The sequence below is a fragment of the Aphelocoma coerulescens genome (genome assembly GCF_041296385.1).
Source record: "Aphelocoma coerulescens isolate FSJ_1873_10779 chromosome Z unlocalized genomic scaffold, UR_Acoe_1.0 ChrZ, whole genome shotgun sequence".
Lineage (NCBI taxonomy): Eukaryota > Metazoa > Chordata > Aves > Passeriformes > Corvidae > Aphelocoma > Aphelocoma coerulescens.
Genome location: NW_027184085.1, coordinates 35,052,294 through 35,077,940, shown reverse-complemented (window position 1 = coordinate 35,077,940; position 25,647 = coordinate 35,052,294). Strand labels below are relative to the sequence as shown.

The following is a 25,647-nucleotide window of genomic DNA, read 5'->3' as shown; positions in this document are numbered from 1 at the left end:
TAAGTGGGAAACATCACTAAAATTCAAGCATTATGTAATTACCTCTACAGAATAAGTTATTTGATAAGGAAGAAGATTGCGGAGAAGAACAGAAGGCCATAAATGCACAACATATGGAAAATCCCATTCATCTTCTGCACATAATGAAGATGTCAATGAATCTTTTACAGGAACAATATTGATGATAAGTGAGTGGTTAGTTGACCTCACAGATTGGCATTTCCTTTGCAATAAACTGTCAACATTTTTCATAACATCATCAAATGTAATTCCTTCACACATATCATATTCTCCACCCACTCCGTTTTCATTGGCTAGTGGTTGCAAACTCAGTATGGATCTGTAAATGAAAACATTTTTAGACACTTAATATGGGACATATTAACACTTAATATGCAACAGGGACAGTCTAATATTATTTGGATTTAGGAAGATTTCTGGCAGTAATTTATTGTCTGCCTTTATCTTGATTAAAGGAGGAATCAAAAGACTGACTGGGTCCCAAGAGTTTATACTATTTAACAGCTGGAGTTTTTGTTCCATACCTCCACACACTTCCCTTACAAAGAAAGGGTTATTGGAGATTCTTATGAAGAGACTACTGAATTTCCTCACATGTGCTGCCCTGTTCCTGTTCCAAGCTAAAGGTCTGGATCAACAACTTACTCCTATAACAGATATGCAGAAAGTGCCCTTCTTTTCAGTCCCATAAAACATCAAGTTAATTCATGGATTATTTACATACATGGCTTTTATAAGGCAGCAGCTTTAATCTAATACAGCTGCTCCTGACTGAAGATTTTTTTGTTTTAACACATTTCCTGACTGCCTAGTGGAACTCATCTGTGCAATGAATCAGAACATCACTAAATCTTATTAATGAAATACAGATAGTTAAATCATCAATTAATTAATGAATCTACAGTAAAATGTAACTTAAGTAATGAAGAAGATACAAAGCTTTCATTGTAAAAAAATAAGGAGAGTGTTTGAGGGAAAACGGAAGGAGGAAAGAGTCTCTGCAACCATAAAAAAAAAATCAAAGCAAACCTACCTACCTAAAACTTGGTGATAGTTCAGCTCAAATGTACACGCAAACTCATTGCAGCTTTGTTATTAGCTTGAATGTCATAACAATACAGCTATGCTGTAACCCAAGTTTTTCTAAGGTGAGGAGTCTTCTTTTACATCTTTGATAGAGTTTAAGTGTATATCTTTTAAGCTTTTACTTCAGAATCAAAAAATCAAAAGAAGCCTTTTCAGAAAAAAAACAAAACTGCACTAATTCACCAAACATCACCCCACTAAGAAGTGTACTGTGTGAATTACAATCACTGTGTTCCAGAAGTACCTGAGCTCAGATTCTTAAAGTAGCTTAGCTAATTTAACTTGTTCATAAAAATGGATTTCAAAATTTTAGCTTAAGACTATCTGCCCTGAGAAGATCCTATCCAACAATGAGAGCACAGTATTTTTTCAGTATTAGGTAGCAAGGGTAAACAATTTTTTTAGCATAATTGTATGGATACAATAATAAAAAATAAATAAACATATTCCACAATAAAAGAAAAATACAGTAAAGTACCTGTAAGAAGAAAACGGTATGTTGAATTCATTTTCTGGTGAAGCAGTCCCTAAATATCTTCCTTCTTCAAAAACATTTAACGGGATTGAAAAGTGATTCCTTATCTATGTAAAATAAAAATCCAGCAACACACATTTAGGAAAAACTGTAAAGACAAAGTATTTTGAGCTTAATAAAGCAAGAATGAGAAGCCTTGTTTTTCATTTTACCCATTTACCACTCAAGGTCAGTATTTCAGGTGAACTGTCTCTAAAACAGCAAATCTTTTTAAATTATCTGGTTGTGCAGTTTGATGCTGTATTATGTTTATGAAATAAATATATTAACTGCAAAATGCTTTTCAAGGAGAAACACAAGACTTCAAAAAACCAAAGGCAGCTAAATCTCAACTATATGGTACCTTTCCAAACAGTGGTCTCCTAAAAGTATAATAGATACAAGGTTCAAAAATCCATGAAGTGAAAAGGTAAGGGAAGTCAGAAGTTTAAGGTTAAATCAGTAATGTCCATTATCATTCAGGGGCATGTACTTATCTTTCTTGCAAACATTATTTTTTATTTATTTCGGGGTTAATTTAATGGCATTAATTAGCTCTTTGAAAAAAAAAAATTAAAAAGAACCAAACAGTAAATTTTGTTATTAATCAAGTCATAACCACTTTGAATGAAAAAAGCAACTGAAATGTAACAAGAACACTATCACTATAGAACTGTAATATCTGTTTCATCACTGTAGCTGTAAACCACGTAATGTCTATCGAAAATACTATTCAATCAAAAGACATACACACTTGAAGGTCTCACTTTTCAACTGACACTGTACTAAATTTGAAATTAACATATCAATGGTACAGGATGAAGAAAACAAAATAACCTTGATTGAAGGATAACTTATGGAACCAAGGTAAGATTAAAAGAAGTTTGATCCCTTCATACAAAGCAAATAGTTCAAGAACAAAATTAGAGCCAGTGTTAGTTAACATTACTAATGAATTACCCTGATCCAAAATCTGATTGATGTCTACCTGCATCCAATCCATCTGTCACTTTGAACAAGCTTTTTATTCTTGAAAAATCAAACACAAAGCAAAGTTATATGGACTATTCAGTTAAGTTTTTAAAGTATGTTTTTTCAATGTTTATTTAAAGACTACAGGATCGCTTTCATTCATTAAAAAATTAAATTAATACATCATGGATATATAATGACCTGAACAGGGGAACGTATAGTTACGGTCTTGCTTCCTTCAACAGTGTCAATTTGGCAGACAATGGACCTTTCAACACCCGATTCCTCGTGTCGCACTTTGTAAATACATCGACCCACTTTTGTCAATGGAATCTTTTCCACAGCAGAATGATTATGCGGACCTAGAATTTGCGAGATGAGACATGAAACACTCAAAAGGAGCATAAAGAAAGAGTTGAAAGACAAAAATGTGCATTCAATAGAATTTTCTGTGTCATTCAATCTAATAATAAAAAAATGCCCGTCAGATGAAAAAGTACAAGCAGCACTCTTAATACGCTGCTCTTGCAGTGTTACTAAGGAAACGGCAAAGATTCTTTTTTTGCCACAAGGAAAAGAGCAAATGGGTCCATCATTCAAATATTTAAGTGGGTTTTGCTACTGCAAATAAAATTAGTGCCTCACAGGAAATGTTTACAATGTTTACAATGGCTTATTAACAAGGTACAGCTTTTATATTGTAAAAACAATTCAACTAGTACGTCATATGGTCGAGTTTTAAAAACTGCCAATTGCTACAATAAATCAATTCAAATTGTAAACACAAACACCATTAAAAACAGTTTAATTTTAATTTTAGCTTTAACTATGGTTTGTTTAAAATTATTTAAAATATAATTTTTTTAAAAACATCCCTCTAAAGATTAACTTCTGTAAACACACATATATACAGGAATCAATTCTAAAACAAAAATTATTTTGAGCAGTTGAATTCTGCAATAACATATAAATGCAAACAAATATCTGACTGCAATAAAGATTGTTACATAAATCATTTATCACAGTAGAAAACCTAGGCTGCAAAAATTAAGAAGCATATTTAGCCGTAAAGGCTAAAGCAAGATTTCAAATACTGCCACACATCTAGAAACACTCCTTTCATGTTATGTAGTCCTCCAAAATTTACTGACCTGTACAAGACACTGTATTACACATGATAAATATTTATAAAAACAGGAGATGTATGAACTTTGGAACTTACAGATCTGAATGTAAAATCTCTTGCTACTCAGTGTTGTCATTGCTGTGAACTGATCACTCTCATTTCTAGTTCTGACAAATTCCATATTTAAACACTCTCTGTCTTCTAAATGAAATAGTTTTGCTCCAAATTCAACGTTAAGGACGCTGAAGGAATCACTAGGCGAGACTGTGATGGGAAGTCCTAAAGAATTGATTATTACAAATGGTGCTCGGTCTTTTTTGAAGATGTCTGAAGTTTGACTAGCTGCTTCAGCAAATGCCTAGAAAGCAAAGAATCAATACAAAACAAACATACTGAATAAGACTTCACCAAGATGATCTCTGCAAACATTCATCTAGCAATTCTAACACCATAGTTAAGAAATTTTTCTTACCGTGCCCAAGTTACTCAACATTTGCAGTCCTAACTTGGAAAGTGTAATATTGAGCTGGTCTTTTGAGGAAACATTTATTACTGTTTTATATTCTGGAACTTTGTAGGTCTCTTCTTCTTCTTCATCTGATTCAAACAGCGCTTTTTTAGCCTTCTTCATCTGAAAGGAGATGTTTAAAGAATTCTCATCTGACCACTCATTCTGTAGAAGAAAGTTTCACCTCAAGACTTTCTATGTCTCCCTTTCCCATATCTATGTCCTGCCATGGTTTTCTTTTTTGTTGTTGTTCATGTTTTTATTCTCCAATAAAAATGAAAGAGGGAGAGAATAAATAAGACAAGAGACAAATTATATATTCAGGAAGTCAATGAGATTCCTGTAACAGTAGTTAAATTTATGATTATTTAAAAGTAAAGAAAATATATAGTAACTACTAACATATCCAGTAAATACTGTGTGATAACATTCATCTTAACCTATTAAGTAACACTGTGTAAGAAGTTACATATAATTGATTTCCTAGTGTTAAAACAGTCCCCAAATTTAGTCTTTATATGTTTCCAAATTAAATACCTATTTTGTTTTCATTTGATTGAAAGAAAAAATAAAAAAATCTAATGGAATACATTTCTCCAGCCTCCAACAGTTCTGGAAATTATGTATTTCTAAATGTTATATTTCATATCTCGGTGAGAAGACATGAGATTTTACTCACTATCTTCTACCTTTCTCCTGCATTAGGTCTCATACCTTTATGAAAAATTGTCGGGGATATTTTTAATAGCAGTTTCTTAAATGCAGTATCCCAGTCCATAATCTTTATCCTTCTGTGAGTATTACTGTAGGAAGTTTTTGATAATAATAGTCCTAAGAAAAGGGCGGGTTTTCTATTCTGAGCAATGTCTCAGGTTAAAAATACTTGAACAGTTTTGACAATTAAATAAAACAGTTAAGACGGAAGGAGGAAAAAAAAAGGTACCTCCCATCCTTAGATAAAGGCTAGACCATTTCCATGAAAGATGAAAATGAAGTGGTAAGAGCACTATTCCCACAGTACTCTTTGTGCTGCTCAACAGCTATCAGTTTTTCCAATACAATTCTGCTACACCTACTACTGCGGAACAAGAGCAGTGGTTTGTCTTTCCAAAGTCACTCACTGAATGCATCATTAGCATATGGCCTAACAGACAAACTGATATAAAGCCATTACAATTACCTAGTGCAACTTGAATAAAATTTTGCCACCTGAAAAACAATATTTCACAGATGTGGGAGTCTGGGTATTTCCTTGTACAAGAGCTGGTTTCCTTCACTAATTGTGAAAAAACTCTCAGTAACCAAAAAGAAAGAACAAAATTGTTAGATGAAAGGTGGAGAGCATTTGTTTTTTCTAAGGTACTGAAATGCAATATGTGAGTTCAGCTTTGGAAACTATACCTTGATTTCAAGAATCCATGGCTTGAATAAATCAGTCTTCTCAACTTCTAGCGGTTCAAGCAAAGGTTCCCACACGCCAAACATCTCGTTAAAATAATGTACCTATCAAAATCCAGAAAGCAGTTAGGAATTTACATAAAACTTAAATTAAAAATTCTAATTTACAAGTATATTAATTATTTTGGTAATCTAAAATATTCATAATCAGATTGCACTTTCAGCTGCCACCGTAAGATGAAACAAACACATTAGAAAAATAAATGAGGCAGCAAAGTCTCTACTGCAAAGTCCCAGGTCCAAAAAAGTGGTAAAAATTGTGCCACTTAAAATATAATTTTGCCTTAAACAGTAGGCACTGGAATTCAAAAGCACTATAAATAAGGAAGAATCTACCTACAACAAGCACTGAATTTTATGTCACTAATTTCCAAATATGAGTCAGTTTGGGTGTTTTATGAACAATACTTGAACTACATTGTATTTTACAGAAACAACACATGATACATTCTATTGTAATTTTAATTTAAGATTATTAGAGAGTTTTAGCCCGTTGCCATTCCAACATTTAATACTGATGCAGCAGGTTCTGATGCAAGTTCTTTAGGAACTTGCAAAGAGCGTAAATGTGAGGCTGCATAACACCAATTACTGTGCCATTAATTATCATTACATCTGAGGCATTAGATTTTCATTTTAATTTCACTATCTTAACACCTCATTCCGATCGTGCTCCCACAACACATACCTGTAGGAGTTTAGTCAGCAAATATGAGGGTTATTTTTCTTTTCTTGTCTAAATAACGTGTATATAACATTTAGACAGTGGGGTTTAGCATCCCAGAAAAACTTTGGTTTCTTTATGTAGGATTCCTCACCTCTAGCTCAAGACGAGAATGTAGGTTGATTAGAGTACTCCAGTTCTTGACTTCTCCAGCAAATGAGGACTTGGCTAAAAGCATTGGTACTGTTCTGTGCCCAACTCCAGCTTCAAGTGTTAGAAAAACAGATTCTATATTAATTTTCAATGACTCTCCTGTAGGAACCAGTTCAGTGGTTGGATTTTTATCTTCATTTTCATTTGTCTCTTCAAGAAACCACATTTTCAGATTTTTTATATCTTTCTTATTCCACAAGTCAGGAGGAATTTGACTAATCTCTTCTTCTGTTGTTTCTGCAGTTTGATAAAGGGCTGACGTAATAGTAATTACTGTGTTTATGATTATTGGTGAAACCTACAAATAAGAAATTGGAATAACTGGAAATGACAATCTAGTACAGAAACAGCTACTTTCAGACATAAACGTATAATGAGTATGTTACAATAACAAAACACTTGAGTTTTCTACAGGACTCTCTTGTTTGAAAATAATTCCCTTCCACAAGCTATAGTTCGATCTTTTCAGATTTTCAGCCCCTACCTTATTTCCAGATGGAAGCTTTCTAAACTACATCATTCAATGATCTATCTGAACACTTCAAAACTTATCTCTGCACACCATGCCATTTCATAAAACACAGATTTCAAAGCCGAAGCATAGCGACAAAGTTGTTCATTTTCAATTTTATTTGTTTTGACATGCTAAACAGGTAGGTGGCCTAGTGAAGAACAGGAACAATTCCTCACTTCAGTCATTCCTGAAGCAATTTCATAGCCTGCTGAGTGCAAAGTAGAAAACTAAAAACACAATAGACATCTACTTACTTCTATTGTTAGAGATTTAATCGTTAGATCAGCTGTCTGTGGATTAGTACCCGATTGTTTCATTTCAAAGAAGAAGTCACAAGGCTGCAATACCTACACAATAAAGTAAAAACACATGTCATATAGAGAAAAAACTATTTTTAAAAACTTACTTTGAAATCATACACATAACAAGTACTGAAGAAAACTTACCATTATTTCGTTCTTCAAAATTAAGAGAAACCTGAACACTAATAACACGTTGAAAGAAAAAAGTATCCTGAATTATCATTAAAGATTGAAATGTCAGCTACAGTAAAACACATTACACTTCAGTAACTCCACTTTTTAGGTAAAGTCTGCAGATGCCTTCAATGCACTGCACCACCACGCCTCTGACTTTTCAGGAGAACCAGTTTTTCAGTTGCAACACAGCAACAACACAGTTACAGTTTTCCTGAATAACAATATAACTGTTTGAATCACAACCACTCTTCCAACTTTGTTTGGCAGTCAGTCCCTGAACGTTTTAACTTGCCAAAGTTTACCAAATCAGAGGTATGCCATAAACAAAATCAGTGCTATGTTATTAATAGAGTACTCAGATGTAATTAGACTCTTCTGACACTGTTCAGATATGAAAATTTGCTCTCCAATCCCTATCTAGGATAGTAAGTCTTTCAAAAACTGTAATTTCAAACCATATTGATTTTGCAATCTTTTCTGACATCTCTCTCCATGTCTGCATCAGATACTGGAGGCACAGATATACCCTGAATCAGTTTGACCACACTTTCCCCAAATGAGTTTGATCTAACAGAAGCTTTTGTCCACAATATTATTTTATACTCTATTGCTCAAATTATCTTTTTTTCTTACTCTTTATTATATTCAGGAATGAAAAATAACATATTCCTCTTTAGACCAACACACCTGTGAGAAATACACAAAAAACCCCTCATCATTGGCGCTATTTTTAATCTGGAGGTTAGTTTCCCTACTTGGTGTCTGGACAGGGCACTTGTGGATATGGTTTAGGAGGGACTATGGTAGTGCTGGGTTGACAGCTGGACTAAATGATCTTGAAGGTCTCTTTAAGTTTTGATAATTTTGTCATCAAAAGGATGAATTAATGCAACCCAATTACTTACCCAGACTAAAATTAGATTGTTTAGAAAACCTGGCTTCAGAGGTTTGCTTACACACATTTTCAAAAGGAGCAGTTATGCTGCTACCTGCAGGTAAAATCTATTTTTTTTTTGACTTTTCTCAAAAACTTTCTGAATCTTTCAAGGAAGGTACTGTTTTAAGCACTAAAACCAGTGTCCTATGAAGTTTTTTTTCCCTATCTACAGCACAAGCATCCTGTCAGATTCAGGCCTTTTTCCCTGTTTCTACAGTCTGAGATAAGAGATTCCATCAGAAGATATTCCTGTAAGAGGGAAAACTTGGTGTGAAGCCTTTCAATAGCTTTCTTTTTTTCACATTTACACCATGTTTGTCAACTACAAGAACAGATGTCGAACATCTTTGTATTGTGTTGGGGCTATCAGTGCCAAGTACATCACTTTCTAAATGACTAGGTTAACATTTTAGTGCAGTTAAAGATTGTGTATACCCAAGGAGTAAACTGAGATGCTATGATTCTACCTGAAATTGAGATGAAGGGGAAGCCCCAGTCCTTTCTGCTTATAGCTTTGATCTTTCCTACATCACTCTGTAAGTAAGCAGGCATTAACAGAGACCTGAAAACATTTGCTCTTCAAAATTCATCTGTGGTCTGAGGACATGTGTAACTGTTGGATATACGGTCAATTTGAATTTTTTCTCTGATGCTAAAATATCATCACAGAGTTAACTGAGGTACAGTCTGCTGTAGAGGCAGAAAAGCTGAAAGAAGCTCCAGGAGTCGATGCACTTCCACCTGGCCAGTAACTAGCAAGTCTGATTCTCTTGCCAAAATATAAACAGGCAGCATTAATATAACAGATCTGTGGACCTTAACATAAAGGAATCAATGCACAACATACAGTAAGTAAACTATTTCATAATATGCACTTCCCATTTTTTTGTGACACTGTTATTCTCTTACATAGTTATTTAATACAAAGTTTTAGACTGATAGCATTCCAAATTTACTATACTGCATTTGAAATAGCATATACTTACAAAATTCTATTTATTTGGGTTACGTAGGATATGAAACATAATTAACATTTTACTCCTTGGGGCTCTTCATTGTACCTTGTCATACAAAGCAAACCCCAATGCCATAGATCAAGATGATGCTTTAGGCATATCAGACAAAAGAGAATAAAATCAACAAAATGTTCACCACCATATTTTACTCATGTATCTGTAGTATACATTTTAATGAAGAACATTTCAAAAATACTTGTATTTTAGTAGTGTAACTTACACAGCACCTTTTAAATACACACAAACTCACGGTAGTGAGCAAACTCACCGTAGTAATGTTCCCTTTCCTTTCTTCTGGAAGAAATGGGCATGCTTTCATCTGTATCTCTTTAACAGCAGCTGTCATGTTGTACCTTTCAGGGCTATTTTTAATGAATATCTCACACTGTGTTGTAACCACCAATGCAGGAGCATCACCTCTTGTTAAATCAGCCACAAAGACAATCTCTGGGTTTTTAACAACAATGTTCATTTCCATCGTAGATACAGGCTGCACAGGTGCTTCAGAAATATAAATTACATTAGTTTGATTGTTCAAAGATTACATTTCAATTATTTGCTTGTTGTGACTTAATTATTAATATTAATTTATAATTATTATACTTAATAATATTAATTACAGTAGTTATTTAATTCTTGTAACTTACTGGGGAGGCCTTAACTATTTAGGGGTAAGATCTAGCATAACTAGTGTCAGCAAATTTGTAGATCCCTGCAACTGACTTATTTCTAGGCTCTTCATTGCAGGCACAAAACCATTTAATATCTAATTACTCTTGGGTACAACAAAGGATTCCACAAAGCTTCTCTGTCAAAATGAAAAGGGTAACAGTATCACCACTGTTACTATCTCTGACATTAACAAATTTATCAGCTTCACTCCATACCTACATCTGCCAACTCTGATAAGAGTTGGGCACATTTTCTGCTCTCTGGAGTAGCAAACCCACATTTTTCCACAGGACAATAATGCACCATTTACTGATGCTTAATGTAACCACTTGCAATAAAAATATACTTTCATATAAGACTTCCTTATCTGTTCAGACTTTGATCATCAGCAAATAATCACAACAGGCCTGGCTGAGAAGAACACAACTATAATATTTAGGGCACAGGAAAATACCACCAAAAAACCAGGGACTTGCTTTGGCACACCTGAGGAGAAAAAAAGAGTATTTCCTGCTCGAATGGACCAGTTTTTGATGTCAGGTACTCAATCTAAAAATCCGTTTTCTGATGTAGGAAGAAATGCACATCAGTGGACAAAAGAAATGACAACATTTCTAGGCAGCAATATCAGGCAGGCTGGTTCCATGTGTAAGCGCAATATAACAGCTCCATTATTCTTCCCATTTTATTTTAAACATACATTTTTATGTATCTTCTTTGTCTAGTAAGACAAGACATCACTTGGAAACAAAGACTAAAGGTCATGAATCTATTTCCATGATGCAAAGAAAGCAACATCAATGGTTACACGAAGCTGTTCTATACACATAAACATAGGAAATAGCATAAAAGGAGAATTATATTTTTTACATAGTATTACAATACCAAAATTAAGCTGATATTTAAACACAAATTTTAAACTATTTCCAGTATATACTGGTATATACCTTGGTCCTTTAAAGGTAATGACTGTTTGAGATTTCTCTGTGCAGCAGCACTCTCTGCATTAGCCTTTAGGAATATATCTGCTACAGTAATTAGAAACTCCATGCTTGCACAAAGGTATATCTCTTGAGCAATAACATCAAGAATAGTGCCATCTCTCCCCTGTTTGTAGTTTATATCCACCATAACTTTCTTTTCAAATCCATGTTTCATTTCCAGCATTCTGAAAGACAATTAAGGAGGCATTTAATGTAACAATAAAGAGCCGGCCACAAATACTGAAAAACACTCAAGATTCTCATCCCAGCTGCAATCCATTAACAAGACCGAATTTAAAAAGTAATACTAATGATTTTAAAACACGACCAATAAAAACACTAACACAAATTTTATATAACTTTAAAACTAACTGGAATCCCATACACTTGCAACTAAGGGTGTTCATAATTTTAACAAGTCAAACGAACATAATTCCTCATTTACATATCAGAAGTACTACACTTTACTGAAGTTTGTTACTATTCATGAAACATCATCTCAGTCTTACTTAGCATTTCATTAAAGTGGAAAGTGGAATTGCTTTCTATGTGCATTTATTAGATTAGTATTTAAAGTTCGGTTTATTTCATTTTTTGTATCTAGCATTTATATTGGTCTCTCATAAAGATATGTGGAACAAAAGGCAAGTAAGACACATAAATCCACAGTAACATGTACTTAGAACACCTACACTAAAACAATTGTGGTTTTAACAGAACACTAATAAAATGGAAACATTTCTAATAAACAGTAAATTATGTAAAATTACAGACCTTGGTGTAGCCTTCTGGATTGATGGTCTTTTATCATCTAATGTACAGTTCGCCAGTTTGACTGAAGCATTCATTGAACCATCTGATAACATTTTCAGAGCAGCTGACATCAGAATTAATTTAAACTCTGCAAGCTTCAAAAGGTCATCTCTCTGATCCAAACTGTTAACCTGTTAAATCAAACATGTAGATTTGGTTACAGTAGCAAAAATAATATATAGGTGTGATACACAGTTTTATTCTAACTGATAATATTTTCAATAATAATAAATTAAATAAACCCACTACTAATTAAAAAGACAACCCCAATCAACAACATACAAGAGAAAACTTTCAAAGAGCAAAGCTTTACCCTTCTACCATCTTTCTGAAGCAACCTGTCATTAGTGAGAGACCTAAGTCTACAATTAATTACAAACTTTTAGTCAGAAATCTGGTGACAAGTTTTCTAAGTTTAAATCAAGATGAATATAAATGCATTCCTATTGACAAATTTAAGAATCTTTCTCCACAATTTTGTGTACACATCTCTACATGTAACTAATGAATATGTTTCACTCCTCTGCATTTTTTTCTTCCCAAGCTATATTTTAAATTAATATAAATTTTCATTAGTTTTTTAGTCAGGTGACAGAAGATGCCACACATTATGTGCTACCACTGGTTATTCTATTTCCTGTAATATCTGCCAAACAATTTAGCTAAAATAGCTCTTCCATCATTTCCATCACATTTGTTACTATTGCTAGAACACACTTTGTCTGTCATAAATTAAGCTACTCTTGTTCAGCATTTCCAGGACTCTAGGCAACAGGAAAGCTGCTGATTTCTCTTTGTAATCAAAATTATACTTACCTGTTTTGAATTTGGACTATACAACACTAAAGTCAGAGAGTCAAATCTGAAGTCCAGTTTTAGTGTTGTTTTTGTTTTCATAGGTGAATGCAATTCCACCACAGCTGATGTCACAACAGTTACACCTTTCACAAATCAGAAAAATCATTAGTATTAAGAAAATTACCTGACTGCAAATAAGGAAAAAACCAAAACATCCTCACTTATGACCATAAAGACAGCAACTTCCCTTTTTCTCCACAGGTAAATCCATCCACACTCAGCATGTATGCATCATGCTTTATGTAACTACTTTTGGCAAAATCACACAATGTTTGAGAATATAAAACACTCTGCTTACATATTCTAGATGCAGCTTTTACCATCTTCAAAACTTAAATGTACAATTTCCCCTTAATGTTACACAGTACTGTGTGCAAGACTCTTACAAAGAATACAAATTTACTTTAATCCTCATTTGTTTATCTGCCACATTTTTGCTGGGTTTTGCATTTAATAAAGGAATGCAGCAAAAGAGGGTTTTCTTAACTTTACTTGCCTTTGTTTTTAGTATGTGCTGAACAGTCAATGGGCAATAACATGTATTGTTTAGGAACAACTTTCAGGGGTGTCATCATTACAACAGACAAACAGATCTCAATCTGAACAGCAACAAAACCAGCATATACAGGAAAGAGAACTTTCCAAACTTGGGATGTTGCCAAATGTAGTCGACAGACCTTTAAGTGTTGCCTTGCATTATGGCCAGGAAAACAAGACAGTCCTTACATTACATGTCATGCTCAAAAACTCACTACAGTGGTCCAGTTGTTCCTATTCGTTATCATTACCATCAGATATAGCTTAAACCACAATGTCAAAATAAGAGATGCACTGGCAGTCAACTGACTGCATCAGCCAATGAGGCACCTAGCGACAGCAGCAACAACAGCAGCAGTGCCTACAATTACAGGACAAATTACCTCAGAGAGCCTGGCAGGGGGTTCCCAGAGTCAGGGAAACCTAAGAGAGGGGAGAGATCTGGCGGGGACTAGAAGCTCTCATAAGTGAGGCCAATATGGTGAGGGCCTTGCCAGAGCAACTGAGGGAGATTTAAAGACTCTAGGGAGCATGAGAAACTTGGAGCACAGTGAAAAAATGGGCAAACAGGACACGGCACATCAGAAGGATGTGGCACAGCACTTGCTGCAGCAGTTCATGTAGGAGGACGCAGTGACCGTCTCAGCTCTGGAGGAGAGCTCACCTGGTGCTTTACACCTACCCCATGAGAACAGACACAACAGTCATCTTCATAAAGCCAAAAGCCATTGCTCATAGGAGCACAGCAACCAGACCAAGCTTCCTCAGAAGCATGCAGCTGTCCAGGCCTGTGGCTGCAGGGAGTGTTTGAGCTTGACATTAGCACCAGAAAGCAGAAGAGACTATATGTGTGTGAAGTGGGACGAGGTGGATGACCTGCTGAGCATGGTGGCTGAGCTTAAAGAGGAAGTAGAGAGGCTGAAGAGTATCAGGGGGTGTGACAGAAAAACAGACTGGTGAAAATTCCTGAGAGAAATGCAGGAGATGGAAGCTCAGCACAAGTCAGAGGAACTCCAACACTTGTCATCAGAAGGAGGGGATCTAAAAGACAAGGGGGAAGTGGAAACAGGTCCCTGTTGGGGGCAGCAAGAGAGTCACCTCCCTTGCTTTCACAGGTAACCTTAGGAAATAAGTAAGAGGATCCAGAATTTGAGGGTGAAACAACTGATAGTGAAGATCTACTTTCACTACCTGGAGAGTTGCCCAGAGAAAGTCAGTCAACCAAATGCATCACAATTTCAGGTTAAAAAGAGAGAAAGAAGAGTAATTGTTACAGGTGACTCTCTTCTGAGGGCCCTGCATGCCAGCTGGACCTATCCCACAGGGAAGTCTGCTGCCTCCCTGGGGCTCAGGTAAGAGATACTACTACGAAACGGACCTGGAGCACAAGTTGTGTTCTCTTCTGTCCTGTCAAGAAAATCATGCAGACGAACACCTCGGTAACACAATTCTGTGTTACCATCAGAATTTTGGTTTTGTTCATCATGGGTCATTTTATAGAACACTGAGCGTGCTGGCAACAAGCACAGTTGTCCTGTCTCAAAGGGGAAAAAGGATTTTATCTCAAGAGTTAGCAGGGCTTGTGGTTGAGAGAGCTTTAAACTAGATTTGAAGGGGAACAGGGACAGGGCCAGGCTTGACAAAGATAAGGTGTGGGAAGGGCAGAACTACAGTGATCACCCAAGCAGCAAAATAAGGCTTAAGAGGGAATATATTCAGGGAGTACAAGCATCCAATGATGTAACTACAAGACAGACTATGGGGCATCCCTTTGCACAAATACTTCTACAAAGTGCCTGTACACCAATGCACACAGTATGGAGAACAAACAGGAGAAACAAGAAATGTGTGTGCAGTCAAAGGACTTCAGCATAACTGCAATTACAAAGATGTGGTGGGATAACTCACAGGACTGGAATATTGTCATGGAGGGCTATATTCCGTTTACTAGAAACATTCTATGTGAGGATACACCTGGAATGTATCAAGCTCTGTCTTGTAGTGGATGATGAGCAAGTCAAAAGCTTATGGGTCAGGATAAAAGGGCAGAACAGCAAGGGTGACACTGATGCCATGAAGATTTTTTGCCTTTTCTTTTATACCCATTATACCTTTTTTACAACTTCTGTATTCTTAGTGCTTTTTCCCTACATTCTTGGACTTGTTTGTCAAGCTAAGAGACTAAACATTCTAGAAGCTTCGTAGCTAGGGATCAGTGTGCCCCAGACCCCAAGGTCCTCTTCAGAATACATTCTGTAAACTAAGATAGAACCATCCAGGGGAAGGCTCCTTGGGGAGGGGGGCTCACTCGAGCCTCTCACTGGGGAATCTTTGATAGATATGCTAATTAGAAAAACCTATAATGTTATACCCAATCTTTTGGGGCATACTGGGCGGGGTGCATTTCTATGCATGGACATGTGCACCTAAGGATCCTTAAAATAAATACCAAGGTAAAATCCCTTTTCCCCTTCTAACCATGTATGACTCTTGATTTCAAGACCAGGAAAAGGCATCAACACTTGTGGGTGTTTGTTACAGGCCATCCAAGCAGGAGAAGGAAGTGGATGAGGCCTTCGACAGGTAGCACAAAGCAGCCTCAGAGTCACGGACACTGATTCTTGTGGGGAACTTTAACTACCCTGACGTCTGCTGCAGAACCAGCACTGTGAAACACAAACAGCCCAGGAGGTCCCTGAAAAGCACTGATCACAGCTTCCTGTCATGGATAGTAGAGGATCCCACAAGGAATGTTGTGCTGCCTGACTTCACACTAACAAACAAGGAAGGCCTTGTGGGGGATGTGAGGGTTGGGGGCACCCTTGGGTGGGTAGTGACTATGAGATTGTGGACCTCCATATTGGGCAAGAAGTGAACAGTGCAGCAAGTAAGATTGTAACCATCGACTTAAGGAGAGAGAACTTTAACCACTTCAGGGAATTTTCTTGCAAGAATCCCATGCGAACAGGCCCTGCAGGGAAGAGTTGACATTCAAGGATCACTTCCTCCAGGCTCAAGAACTGGCATCCCAATGCAGGCCAGCGAGCAAGAAATCAGGCAAAGGGGAAGAGATCTCCATGGATGAATAAAGAGCTTCTGCCACTATTCACACATACAGAGGAAATGCACAGGAGATTTAAGTGGGGTGAAGCTACTTGGAATGTGTATAGAAAGGTTGTCAGGGTAAGTTGAGACAATGAAGCCCAAGGCCCATCAGGAATTAGATCTGGCCAAGGATGTCAAGGACAACAAGAAGGCCCTCTTCAATAACAAAAGTAAAACTAAGGATAACGTGGGACCATTGCTAAATGGAGGGGGGTGTTACGATCCTGTTTAAACCCAGAAAAGCAAAGCAAGCTAAGTCTCTGAGCATAAACCGGAAGGAACTTAGAAGGTTCAAAATATTCCCAGAAGTGAGATTGAAACCAAACAAGGTTAGATGTTGTTGCCAAAAAATGGATGTATTTTATTTAAGAGTAAAAGAGGCAAAGAGAAGGGAAGAGAAAAGAAAGAGAGAAAGAAATGGAAAAAAGAAGTGTGCGTGGGGGGTGGGAGAACAGGGAGAGGTGACAGGGGTTAGATGGAAGCGCATCACCCATCCGAGGGTCCCAGCGACGTCTCATTGCTCCCCTCCATCTGCTCTGCTCATGGTGAGGGTCCCCTGTCACTGCCATGGCCACACCGCCACACGCTGCCACAGGCCATGTCATGCCACCACACGCCAAAGAGTGCAGAACTCCGTGGATTCATATACACTTTGGGCCAGGTGGGAATGCCCACGTGCCTCCCTTGCAGGGGCCAGCTTGACACACTGTCCCTTGCAACACTGAGGGTCTGTTGCATCATCTCTGGGGCTCTGGTGCAGGGTCTGGGGACCCCTTGGGGGGGCCCCTGTGATGGGCCATGTCACCCCCTTCTGCTGTGGATAAGCTCCCCCCTCCCGGTGAGGACCCCTCAGCTGGGCTCCTTGGCACAGTGGAGGATGGGCAGTCACTGCGCCTCTGACCAGAGGCTTTTCCCAGATACCCAAAGCCTCTCCTCCCTCCACCCCTTGGTGCAAGGGTCTGTTCGAGCCTGGCAGCTGATAGCCCTGGGGCTGTCGTTCTCATCTTGGAGGTGTTAACCCTGTGCTCAGTGAATGTCCTCAGCCCTGAGTTGTTACTTTATCTTATCTTCATTAGGGAGCAGTGTCAGGCCTCAGTCAGGGCCCCATCCAGGGTGTGGTAGTGTTCTCTTCAGCTTTTGTAATACAGTTTTAAAAAGTCCTTTAAGAAAATGTTTAAGTCATAAAATATAATATTTCAGTCTCTGACAGGGGGACACTGGTAACAGAGGAAGCAGAGGAATTACTGAATGTCTTCTTTCCATCAGTTTTCACTGACAAGACCAGCCCTCAGGAATCTCTGACCCAGGAGGCCAGAGTAAAGGAATGTTGGAAGGAAGCCTTTCCCTTGGTCAAGGAGGATTGAGTTAGAGAACACCTATGCAATCTTGACATCCACAAGACCATGGGCCCCGATGGGATACATTTATGAGTGCTGAGAGAGCTGACTGCACACAATCATCTTTGAAAGGCTGTGGCAGTTAGGAGTGATGCCTGAGGACTGGAAGGAACTAAATGTCATCCTGGTCTTCAAAAACGGCATGAAAGAGGACACAAGGAACTACCAGCAAGTCAGCCTCACTTCAATCCCTGCAAACGTGATGGAGGGCCTCATTCTGGAGGCCATCTCTTCCATCCCCATGGAAGACAGGAGTAGTCAGCATGGATTCACCTAAGGGGAATCATGTTTGACCAACCTGAATGCCTTCTATAATGAAATAACTACCTGGATGCATGAGGTAAGAGCACCTTGACTCGAACAAGGCTTTCAATAATGCCTCTCACAACACCCTCACAGGCAAACTCAGCAAGCAGTGCCTGGATCAGTGGACAGTGAGGTGGACAGGGCAGAAAGTTAGGGACAGGAAGTTCCAAATAGAACTTCTTTACTGTGCAGATGACCACACACTGGAACAGATTGCCCAGAGAGGTTGTGAAGTCTCCCTCACTGGAGATGTTCAAGAACTGTTTGCATACAATCCTGTGCCATGTGCTCTGGGATGACCCTGCTTCAGCAGGGAGGTTGGACTAGACGCCCCCCTGTGGTCTCTTCCAACATGACCCATTCTGTGATTCTGTGAGATCCTCCAGACTGATTCAGCCCCCTGATTATTACCCACTTCTGTTTGTACAGGTTGGCAACGATGAGGTTGAGGAAAAAAGTCCTAAGACAATTAGAAAGGACTTCAGGATGACTGGTTGAAGGCACAGGAGCATAAGGTGGTGTTTTCCTTGATCCCATCAGTAGCAGGGAAGAATGCTGAAATGAACAGGAGAACCCACCTGATGAACACGTTGCTTAAAGGCTGGTGACATCAGTGGAATTCTGTCTTTTTTTGACCAAGGACTGCTGGAGACAGATGAGATTCATCTGTCGTGAAGGGAGAAAAAGGATTCTTGCCCATGTTGGCAGGGCTGATTAACAGGGCTTTAAACTAGACTTCGTTTAGATGGGACTAAGATCAGCCTCACTGAAGATGGGCCTAGGGGTGGGATGCCAGGGTTAGGGGTAAAATCAGTAGCCCAGCTGAAGTGCATCTACACCAATGCACACAGTGTGGGTAACAAACAGGAGGAGCTGGAGGCCACTGTGCAGCAGGAAAGCAATGTGGTGGGATGACCAGAGTGCTGCACTGGATGGCTACAAGCCCTTCAGAAGGGACAGGCAAGGAGGGAGAGGTGGTGAGGTGGCTCTGTACATTAGGAAGTGTTTTGACTGTACAGAGCTCAAGGATAGTGATGAGATGGTTGAGTGCCTATGGGTGACAATGAGGGGGAAAACCAAAAAGGCAGGTATCCTGGTGGGAGTCTGATATAGACCACCCAACCAGGATGAGGAGATGGATGAACTATTCTATGATCAGCTGGCTGATGTTTCATGATTGTCATGAAATCATGGGAAATTTTAACCTGCCATATGTCTGCTAGAAATTCAACACAGTGGAGAGGAGGCAGTCCAGGAGATTCCTGGAGTGTGTGAAGATAACTTCCCAACACAGCTGGGAAGTGAGCCTACCAGGGGAGCTGGCCTGCTGGATCTGCTGCTTACAAACAGAGAAGGGCTGGTGGGAGACACTGTGGTCGGAGCCATCTTGAGCACAGAGACCATGACAAAAGAGTTTTCAATACTCAGGAGTGTCAACAAAACCTTGGACTTCCAAAGTGCAGACTTTGTCCTGTTCAGGACACTGGTTCAGACAGTGCCTTGGGAATAAAGCCCTTAAAACCAAAGAGGTCCAAGAAGTCTAGATGTACCTTAAGAAGGAAATCTTATAGGCACAGGATCAGACTGTCTCTATGTGCTGGCTTGGCTGAATAGGGAGGAACTCAGGGGTAAAAATCAAGAGTTTATGACCTTTGAAAGAAGGAGCAGGCAACTGGAAGAAGAGAACAAGAATGTTGTTGATTCATGTAGAGAGAAAATTAGCAAGGTTAAAATTCACCTAGAACTCAATCTGGTCACTGCTGTGAAGGAAAATAAAAGGTGTTTTTACAAATACATTAACAACAAACAGCAGGCAAAGGAAAAATCTCCACCCTTTATTGGATGCGGATGCCACCAAGGATGAGGGAAAGGCTGAGATACTTCAACCCTTCTTTACCTCAGTCTTTAAGAGTAAAAATGGTTATTCTCTGGGCAACTGGCCCCCTGAGCTGATAGACAGGGTCAGGGAGCAGAAGAGACCTGGAGCAGAAGCGACCTGATGCAATACATGAGGAAGTAATTAGTGACTGCTGTGCCACTTAGACACTCACAAGTCTATGGGACCAGATGGGATTCAACCTAGGGTGATGATGGAGCTGGCAGAGCAGCTCACCAAGACACTCACTCTCCATCATTTAACATGAGTCCTGGTTAACTGGAGAGGTCCCAGATGAGTGGAGGTTGGCCAATGTCACACCCATCAGGTGCTCTCTTTGCTGGTTAAAAACTGGCCGGGATGGTTGGATCTAGAGAGTGGTAGTGAATGGAATTATATCCAGTTGGTGGCCGTCACCAGTGGTGTTCTCCAGGGCTCAGTACTGGGACCAGTTCTGTTTAAAGACTTTATCAAGGATTTGGACAAGGGGATCAAATGCCCCTCAGTCAGTTCACAGATAACACCAAGTTGGGCATGGGTATCAATATGCTGGAGGGCTGGAAGGCTCTGCAGGTGAGTCTGGACAGGCTGGATCAATGGGCTGAGGCCAATGGCCAGTGGAGGTTCAACAAGGTGAAATGCCATGTGTCCTGCACTTGGATCACAACAACCCCAGGCAGTGCAACATGCTGGGGGCAAAGTCACTGGAAAGCTACCCAGGGCAAAAGGACCTGAGGGTGCTAGACAGGAGTGGCTGAACATGAGCCAGCTATGCCCAGGTGGCCAAGAAGGCCAATGTCATCCTGGCCTGTATCAAAAATAGTGTGGCCAGCAGGACCAGGGCAGTGATTGTCCCCCTGTACTCAGCCAGTACCCAAAGTCAGGCCACACCTCGAATCCTGTTTCAAGTTCTGGGTCCCTCACAAAACAAAGACATCTAGGTCCTGAAGCATATCCAGAGAAGGGAAATGGAACCGGTGAATGGTCTGGAACACAGGTTATATGATGAGTGGCTGAGGGAGCTGGGGGTGTTCAGGCTAGAGAAAACGAAGCTCAAAGGGACCTTATTGCTCTCTACAACTACTTGAAAGGAGGCTGTAGCAAGATGGGGGCTGGTCTCTTTTCACAGACAGCTAGTAAGTGACAGGACAAGATGATACAGCCTCAAGCTGAGACAGGGGAGGTTCAGGCTGGACATCAGGAAGAATTTCTGCTCAGGAAGGTGGTGGAGTCACCATCCCTGGAAGTGTTCAAGAAGATCTAGATGTGGCACTTAGTGCTATGGTTTAGTTGACATGGTGGTATTTGGTCAAAGGTTGCATTTGATGATCTTGGAGGTCTTGTGCAACCTTAATTATCCTGTGATTCTACAATATTGGTATACACAAATGAATCTGGCATCCTTTATAAATGCAATTCCAACAGAAGTAATATCCAGACAATAATACCTAAAAATGTTAGATGATGTCATTTTAGAAAATATTACCTGCAGAGTGCTGTGAAGGACCATGCATTTCACTGGAATGACTAGTTGATGCTTTCAATTCTGGCAAAGCTGTTGATGCACCAGAGCTTTCACCTGCATTTTCATTCAGTGTCCTCAGTATTGTGGTAATATCTTCCTGACTAAGAATTAGCTTTAAAAGAGATTGGAATGGAAATCAGAACAACTCTGTTCACATGACTTTTGGTAACTAAAAGCTAAGCTTACAAATAAACAGATAAACCAAATTAATCTCATCTGAGTCTCTGTTTAGGACACTAAACATTCTTCTCAAATTCACACAACACCTTGCAGCAATTTCTAGAAATCCGAAGTCAGTCACACATTATTTTGTTCTCATCCACAAACTTTCCCTACCATGTTACAATTTAGAAACTGGAATGTCAGAACACATATATATACAGTTTGACTTACAGTCAACCAAAATTTTTATCTGCATTTAGTGACAAGGCACTAGTTACTCTACATTAATACTTACAAGTTCTATTTCAAAATCCAGCAAGTTGGTTTTCCTCATAGACTTCACAACCTTTCTATTTCTTAATGTTAAATTTAAATCATCCTAGGATGAATCCCATCTGGCCTCACAGATTTGTGAGTATGTATGTGGCACAGCAGCTCATTAATTACAATTCAGGCTTGTCATAGGTACAAATTCAGCACTGCTATTGAACAAACCAATAAACCCCAACTTTTCCAATCCTTCACTGAAAGACATTGACAGGTAAAAGGCTAGAACAGCATAATCATTTTTAACTAGCAACAGTAATTCATAGTACAAAGTCTTCCTGGAGTATCACAGATGAAATACGGAGCTTAAACTAGAACAGAAATCTATTAATTTCCTTTTTCCCCTATGAAACAACAAAATCTACTCTACTTCTATGCCTTGAAATCAAACAATACCTTAACTACTGAGCCTGGACTTTTATAGAGAAAAATGAATCTGTTTTCCACACATATTTTAACAGTTTCTTTCAGAAACGAGTGCTTACATTCATAGGCTTGAGTCGGCCAGATATTTCAATATCGGGAACTTCATTATACCATGCAGCAGCTAAATTTCGTTCAACAGCTACTTCCAGATTGACTGGCTGCAGCAACTGTACTTCAGTTTGCAAAGAATCTTGCTCATAGTAAGACCTGTGAAAAGAAGAAACAATACTCCCAGCTTTAACATATTTCACATTCTAACAAACACATTTCTGTCTTTTCCTCATCTTTTTAAATAATGCTATAAAACTGCCTTTATACTACCCCAAGTAGCTCTAGATAAAGCCTTACTCCACGAACTAGACATCTTCCCTTGGCAGGGAGGAAGTATTGGGCACATAATAGGCATGCAACACACAAACTTCTTGCAAGTCAGGACCTCTTACCTGCTCTCCAGTGGAGAGCTATTCCTTCTTTCTTCAGTACTCTTCAACAGTGTTTGAAAAGCCCCTACCCTTCCCTCTCCCTGCATTAATCCCCTGCACCAAGGACCATTTTCAAACAGTTCTTTATGGCTAACTCAGTACCTTTGCTGCTATGCATAGCTTGAAAACCCCATCAAAATAGTCTAATACAAATAGGTGTATAACCTGTCCCAAAGTAATGAATAATGCATAAATATATAGTAATACACAATTCACCCTAAACAAACATTTGCTTCAAACATTCTTCTGTTTAAAGATGTGTAGATTGCTCTTTCCCTAAGACATACATTTTCATTGCTTTAAAAAAATACTAGTTTGCTGTTATATTCCAAGATAATAGTGTATCTGTCAATCACCAACCATAAACTAATTATTTAACAACTCCTCAAAGCTCTCTAACTGAAGAATACCAAAAGGATTTAATGGATTTAAAAAATATCGACACTACATTACCTGTATAACTTCAGTTCACTCAATTTCACCGTCATAGAGTCAATAACAGGTGGGAGATTATACCGTGTTTTTGTTTTAGCAATAAAGAATTGGTTCTTCACAGTGATCAGACCAAGATCAGCCACCAGGACATTTGCAGACATTGCTGACTGAGGAACTATCACAACAGGTGCTTTGATATTGATATCTAGTGCCAAACGGGAACTACGCTCTGCTAACTCTTTTACACCTGTAGCTGCTTTCTCTGCTGCTTGAACAGTTGCCTCAGTAAGAGCTTCCTTGGCAGCTTGAAAGTTATTTATAAAAGCCTAGGAAAAGAATACAGGTCTCAGGAATTAATTATTAAGAATTACAGTACTTCAAAAACATTATGAATCATAGTTATTTAAATAGCAAAGCATCTTAAGATGTTATTTTTGCTATACACTTTGTCCAGATTCTTTAATAGGATAATCTTCCCTCAAATATGACAAATTATGCACATATAAAAATAAATTGCTATTCTAAATATTTGGAAAATTAGACAGTAAGAGCAATGACCTTGTAACATGACTTGTAGGAATTACATTTTATTTAATCATACAAGCAGCAAAAGATTGATTCACTTAGCAGAATTTATGGAAAGGGCATTAATTTTCAGGGTTTCTTACTTATATTTCAGTGTTAAAAATAATGAATGGATGTATACTTAACAGCTGTCACAAATCACCTAAGAAAAACAGTATTATTAATGACAGCAAACCTTTTTGCTCACTCATCTGCTCCACAGTAAAAAGCACATGTAGAGGAAAAATAAATAGCCCAACCATCAATCCCAGTAAAGTTTTTACAATAGTATATTGGAGCTCTTACACAAATGGACAACACCCCGTATGGACCACTCTTATCCCTTTCTTGCTCTGACAACTTCACCTATATGTTAAGAAACAGTATCTGGAAAATTTAGCTTACCAAAATAGACGAAACAAACTTTTTGACAAAAACTACTTGAATACACCCAACAGTTAGGTAAATACGATTGTCAACAACATCCATGTTTGTGTATGCAATGCCATCTGTTGCATTCACATATGATACCATTCTGAAGTTGAAGACTTCTTTTTCTGTGATGTAAAGAGCCTTAAGAAGAAAAAAAATAGCATCTCTACTGTAAAACCTTACATACTGGAGAAACTTAACTCCAAAACAAAACACAGTACCTCACACCACTAAGACATTTTTACTTCAAATATCTCAACAATATATGAAAATAAAAAAAGGAATTAAAAAAATCCATTGAAATAGCTGAAAATATTCAGTTGACATCTCAGCTTGAATAATTCTCTTTGCTAAAGTCAACAGAGTAAGAGGCACAATGAGCAGCTGAATATCACAGTTGCACAAATTAATATCAGCCTAATAATTACTGGTTGTGGGAGCAAAATCAATCTGTCATACAGACAATGCTACTCCCAACAAATACATAAAACATGACTGAAAAAAATCACAGTAGAGAGTAGAGTCTACAAAGTAAGTTTAATTTATCATCCATTCAAAAAAAAAATCAACGATACATGCATATGCCCACCTTTTTATACAATGCTGTCTCATCAGAATCCACAATAATGATGTTCTTCAGTTTTGCAGTCACATTGGTTGCTGCTTTCTTCACGATCACTTGGCTATCCAGACCTCAAAAAATGAGACACAGAAAATCTATACACTATTACGGTTACAAAGTTTTGTGTCTTTGTGATTAAAGTTTTCTTCCTACCTTCAATGTGAATTTCAGCTATTCTACGGTTTTTCTCTCTGATAAAAATACGCAAACATGATAAATCCGCACAGATAATGAGGTCAACAACATCGTCACACTTCGATTTTTTTGATGCTATGGGAAATAAAGAATAACGAAAGTTACCATTCTTCAATGAGGACATGTAGTATTTTGGTATCCCTTGTAAGTGCACAGCAAGCAAGAAGTTCATGCTCCTCAAGTATAACGCAATAACTGTAAGGCCATCAAAAGTCTTAATTCATACCAGGAAAAAACCAAAAAAACCTGACAACAATTTATGGGTTTTCTATTTACATTGACTCAGTGCCTCCAATACACAGCAAAGGTATGCCTTGACCTATGTGTCAGAAAACTGCACATAGTTAAGGATACAACCTTTTAAGTATATGTAACCCTAAGCAAAATTTCTCATATCAAACATCATTAACATGTTTACAAAA

At 38.2% G+C, this 25,647-nt stretch overlaps 1 protein-coding gene across 2 annotated transcripts in view; it reads right to left on the bottom strand.

The window, feature by feature from the left end:
* VPS13A (vacuolar protein sorting 13 homolog A) overlaps positions 1-25,647 on the bottom strand; it is a 108,233-nt gene that overhangs the window by 38,571 nt on the left and 44,015 nt on the right. For both annotated transcript variants that reach the window (XM_069002521.1, XM_069002522.1), the window contains exons 30-47: positions 25,184-25,300; positions 24,998-25,101; positions 24,382-24,549; positions 23,431-23,738; positions 22,555-22,702; positions 21,542-21,692; positions 12,793-12,917; positions 11,938-12,107; positions 11,128-11,348; positions 9,777-10,009; positions 7,331-7,423; positions 6,504-6,860; positions 5,629-5,730; positions 4,192-4,350; positions 3,816-4,077; positions 2,795-2,955; positions 1,586-1,689; positions 43-340 (exon numbers count right to left, since the gene is read on the bottom strand). In XM_069002521.1, the coding sequence (XP_068858622.1) occupies positions 43-340; positions 1,586-1,689; positions 2,795-2,955; positions 3,816-4,077; positions 4,192-4,350; positions 5,629-5,730; positions 6,504-6,860; positions 7,331-7,423; positions 9,777-10,009; positions 11,128-11,348; positions 11,938-12,107; positions 12,793-12,917; positions 21,542-21,692; positions 22,555-22,702; positions 23,431-23,738; positions 24,382-24,549; positions 24,998-25,101; positions 25,184-25,300 (3,281 nt within the window). The remainder of the gene's footprint in view (positions 1-42; positions 341-1,585; positions 1,690-2,794; positions 2,956-3,815; positions 4,078-4,191; positions 4,351-5,628; positions 5,731-6,503; positions 6,861-7,330; positions 7,424-9,776; positions 10,010-11,127; positions 11,349-11,937; positions 12,108-12,792; positions 12,918-21,541; positions 21,693-22,554; positions 22,703-23,430; positions 23,739-24,381; positions 24,550-24,997; positions 25,102-25,183; positions 25,301-25,647) is intronic.